Source organism: Arabidopsis lyrata, assembly GCF_000004255.2.
Source record: "Arabidopsis lyrata subsp. lyrata unplaced genomic scaffold ARALYscaffold_7, whole genome shotgun sequence".
Classification (NCBI taxonomy): Eukaryota; Viridiplantae; Streptophyta; class Magnoliopsida; order Brassicales; family Brassicaceae; genus Arabidopsis; species Arabidopsis lyrata.
This window is the reverse complement of record NW_003302549.1, coordinates 11,248,965-11,253,906: the sequence shown is the minus strand read 5'-3', so window position 1 is coordinate 11,253,906 and position 4,942 is coordinate 11,248,965. Positions and strand designations below refer to the sequence as shown.

At 41.3% G+C, this 4,942-nt stretch overlaps 1 protein-coding gene across 1 annotated transcript; it reads right to left on the bottom strand.

The window, feature by feature from the left end:
• Positions 1 to 456: 456 nt before the first annotated feature.
• LOC110226210 lies at positions 457 to 2,610 on the bottom strand. The gene is made up of 4 exons (XM_021016977.1): positions 2,037 to 2,610; positions 1,228 to 1,953; positions 1,022 to 1,149; positions 457 to 954 (listed from the first exon to the last, which is right to left on the bottom strand). The coding sequence occupies exons 1-4, from the start codon at positions 2,608 to 2,610 to the stop codon at positions 457 to 459; spliced, it is 1,926 nt and encodes a 641-aa protein (XP_020872636.1).
• Positions 2,611 to 4,942: the final 2,332 nt, after the last annotated feature.

The window sequence follows — 4,942 nt, the reverse complement described above, 5'->3', positions numbered from 1 at the left end:
AAAACCGGAAATACTTCAAATGTATTTCGTTTTCCTTTATGAACTTCTTGTCCGACTTGCGTTAGCAAAAAGATTTTCGGGAAGGAAATAGCTTAAGTTTTTAAAATCCAAAAGATACGGGAAGCAAAAGCAAAAGGTTCTGATTAAAAACAAAAGGGGGGCCATTTAAGCCATAACAACCCCGGAAATCAAATCAAGGATCTTTAGGCTTCGGGATCCTGCTGTCGCTTTTCCTCCGACCCCTAGACTGTTTTGAGCTCGGACATGAGACTTTTGTTGGAACCGAACTCATTGATTACAAGTTCCTCCTAGGTATATGGACCTTCAGGTGCCGACTCGGGAGGAGTGGCAACAAAGAGATGAGCAAACTCATCAGGACGAGGCTTGAGAGCGTTTATCTTGTTAACTCTGGCCTCCGCATCCGCTTCATCCTTCTTCACAGACTCCAGCTCGGCATCAATTTGCTTTAGTCTCCGCAGCTCGGTTTCTTATTGACTCATTCTCACTCAGGGCTTTCAGGTAGATCTCATGCTTTGAGATCAAGCCACTGTAGTGTTCTCGGAGTTTCTTTCGCTCATCCTTCCTTGCTGCCGCGAGCTCCTCGTCCCGTTTTTCCGCAGCAATCTTGCACCATTCCTCACTTCGCTTGATTTCGGCCTCCAACGAAGTTATCTTGTCACATGCCTCAAGGTACATGTTCTTTCCGGTCTTCAGTTTCACCGACAGATCCGTGTTAACTACATCAAGATGGTTACAGCGAGCTTCGGCACTCAACATCCGTTCCCAGATATCGTTGGCCTTCGCCACAGCTTTAGCATTCTCTTCCTCCATCTCTTTCATTTGACGGATCTCCTCTTCGAGTTCAGCAACTCGAGTCCTAAGGCTGTCAAGCTCGTTCACGGGGAAGAGCTGGCTCTCGTGACAAGAAAAGGTGGTGTTGTATTCGAGCATAATCTATCAGAATGAAAAAGAAATCGTTAGTTCAAGCGAAACGAGCTGAAGTAAGAATTAAAGGAGGTACCTCTCCAAGTTTGTCGGCGAAGCGAAAGTAATTCGCCCTGTTGACTTCTTTTAGCTCGCTGAAGGCCGGGATCTTCATCCCAGCCGGAGTGAAGTTCCTCATGAAATCAGCTGGAGACTTTGGAGGGGCTAATTGAAAGTTTTATAGGAAATCAATATGAATGATTCGTACTTTGCAAAAAGAATCGAAAAACAATATAGGATTACCAATTGGAATAGGGATTTCTTGACGACCAGATTCCCGATTCTCTGAGTCTCGCGAAGGCAAGACCATGACTTGAACGGGAGGTTCGGACAGCGGAGTCCCCTGAGAAGTGTCTTTAGCTCCTTGGCTAGTAGTCCCGGCATCTTCGGAAGGAGTCACATCGACATTCGTGTGAGAACGACTTTTGCGATGTAGAGGAAGAACATCTGAGTCCTCGCTCTTGCGTTTCCTCGAGGAAGTTGCAGTTGGTCCTCCGTCAGAATACTCTTTTTCTCGAGATGATCGGGAGGAACGGGAATCCGAAACTCGGACTATCTCTTTACCAGCAGACTCCTTCACTTGATCTCGACGATCAGAAGTCTTCGATTCAGATGCCGGCATAACAGAGCCGGAAGACCTTCCTTTCCCAGATGCGGATCTGGACTTTCCCTCTTCCAGGGCCTTCGCCATTCTGGCCTTATCTTCCTTTTCTCTTGCCTCCCTAACCTTTTCCCTCTCTTTTTGGAGCCTCTTCTCTTCACGGTAGGAGACTGGAGACATGTTTCTATCGATGATGGGAGAAGTGTGAGGTGGAGAAGAGGTAATAAGGTCGGAGCGACTGCGGACACGGGAGCACGAGTTCCGAATTCGTTCACAAGTAAAGAGTTCCCACGCGAGGTCACTTTGATTGCAAATCCTGATGAACTGTTCTGCAAAGGTATGGGAGACCGGTGTCTTCGGAAGTTTAACTGCAAAACAAAAAAGGATTATTTCACCGAGGAGCGAAGTCAAGAAATGAAAATATGCAATAAATCCCTAAAAATCGTCTAACCAGGACGACGTGTCCAGTCCCGAACAAAAAATCCTGCATTTGGACCATAGGTGAACTCGTTAACAGGAAAGAAGAAATACGATTTCCTCCACTTCTCATCTTTTTCAGGAAAGTCTCCGAAGACCCTGAAATGACTCCTCGGGCTAAGGAAGAAGGTTCTCGGGGTTCGCCCCTTCTTCATTGTGTAGAGATGAAAAATGTCGGATAGCGTAATCCGGTATCCATTCTCCTCTGCAAGAGTCTGGAGGCATAGAACTATCCGAACTACGTTCGGGCAAAGCTGAGGCAAAGCGATCCCCAGTTCATGCATAAGTTCTATCAGAAGCCCCGGTAAAGGAAAGGAAAGGCCGCACTCCGAAAAGAATATTTCGAAGGCGCAACAGTGATCGGTATTAGGAGATTCAGGAGACTCTCTGGGCTCCGGAGCTATCAGTTTAACTTGTCGAGGGATACCGCAGCCGCCTTTCATCAGAGCTAGTTTCCTGTCATCGAGTTCTGAGGAAAAGTATTTCCCAAACTCATCTTCGAGGATGAAAGATTCATTTCGGACCTTCTTACTCTTCTTCGGAGCCATAACATGAAATTGAAAGTTCTAAAGATGAAAAAAGATCTGGCAAGAAATGAATCGAGAAACCCTCAAGAACACTGGTGAAGATCTTCGCCGAAAACCCAGGAGATGAAGATCCCGACGGAGAGTATTCTTCGGATGACGGGGGAGAACCACCGGAATTCGAAGGAGTACGGCGGAGGAACGACAATTGACGGAAATTTCTTCACACCTAACGGTTGAAAATCTAAAAGATCTTCAGATCTATGGCCTAAACCTAGCGGAAAGCAGGTGCTAAGAGTAATCTACTTCTAAAAATCTAATCGGATTCAAGAGTTCAAAGCGAAAAACAAAATCAATCGGAGAATTTAGGAGTAAGGAGAAGAGGGATACCTTTAATAAACGGAGGACAGAAGTGGATCATGGGTATTGAAGGCAAGGTACAGAACCCGAAGGGTCCAGTCTAATATATAGAACGTTTTGGCGGGAAAAGTGAAAACCCTAGGATCTCGAAGCGTCGCCTCGTTCCCGAGAAGAATCTCTCGGTTGGCGGGAAAAGTGAAAACCCTAGGATCTTGAAGCGTCACCTCGGACACGGAAAAATCCCGAGATTGACGGTATTTATGTCGAATTTCCTTTGTTACAAGATTTTCAATATCATAAGTATCCCGAAGCATACACCTCGGAACACTTGGGGGGCAAACTGTTGGTGTCGGATCCCGTAATTCGGATCCGGCCCGGAAAGTTTAGGATTCAGGAAACGAAGTGGGCCGTCAAGCTAGCCCATATGATGAGATGAAAAGCCCACTTGATTTCAAATCCAGCTCGAATGTAACGTCGGAATCTGCGAAGTAAATAAAGTGCGGGTCATACGGAATTCGCAGATTGGAGAAGATTCGAAACGGAAATAATAATAAGGGCGTGATTCGCGGCTAGATTGGTGGGAACGGATTTCGACGATGTAGTTATAAATAGGGGTTGTAGATCATTGTAAAGGGGACCGAATTTTCTTGAGCAATAAACGGATACACATATTTCACTCTTTTGTTTTCTTTTTGACGATTGCTATTCGAATTAGCAAGGCTAGACGACCCGATACACATCATAAAATTTGTATTGCGGATTCCGACATCCACAACATAGACTTCACATTAATCACTATTTAATTTGGTTATTTTTTCGGGTGATATAAATTTACATATATATGTTTGTTTTTTCTTCCAAATATATATATATATATATTTGTTTGTATTTGTGTGATATATATGATTTGTAACTGTTTCTTACATCTAACTATCTAAGTATTGGATTTTCGATTGTCAGAAAATACAGAGAGCATGGAATTTAAATATGCTGTAATAAACTTCATTTTCAAATTCAAACTAATAAAGCTGAAAAAAAGTAGTGTAAACTTTTGTGGCACATGTTTTGCCAAACTAATGTTTTAGTTCTATATCACCCATTACATATAGATTCGTCGTAGTCTTTCCAGTTTTGTTACGTTTTTAAATATCTTATAATGTATACTTATTTAATAACTTTAAAATAAATTATCTAACAAAAAATAAAAATAGAATTAGTGTCCGTGTGCTTATTTTACCTGCAAGTACGGGCATGAAGGCTAGGGATTTGATAGATAGCCAATACGAACACGCATCACGTGCTTTTCCAAACGCTTCGATCACTCTGAAGACGCCACGTGTAAAAACTAGCCAAATAGTGTCAGAACTTGCCATGTGGGCACGTGCGATTCCCAAGCTCTAACATCTATGTATGCCTCCATGACTCCATGTGATCATTTGAGCCAATCTAAAAATATTGTGGGTGTATTGTATATATGTCAATAAATATTACTCCTAGTAGATATACATTTAAATAAGTTTTTTTTTTTTTTTTATGAGTTTAAGATTCAATTAAGCCGAATATCAGCTACTCAACTTAGTATACATTGGATATACTAATCGATTTTAAATAATTTTACATAAGATAGATTTGTTTGTGTATATAATATTAATATTATGTCATCGACATGCACCAAGTCGTTGTTTATGATAAGAACATTAATGGACCGATTAGGTCTTAATTAACCAATATTTTGTTTCACGGAAAGCAATATGAGAAAGCACGTATTAATTACTCTCTCTGTTCCTAGATATTTGATGTTCTAGAGTTTTAGTTTGTTCCACTAAGTTTGATTTTTTAGGTTTTTGTTTTATTTTTTATTGATTAAAATTAATATATCGTAAACTTCAAGACGTAATGATTAACTGTTTTCTAATACTATTGGTTCAAAGTTATTAAAAAATATTTAGTATAAAAAAGTAATTGACAAATAATTAAACAATGATTGTTTCTTAAT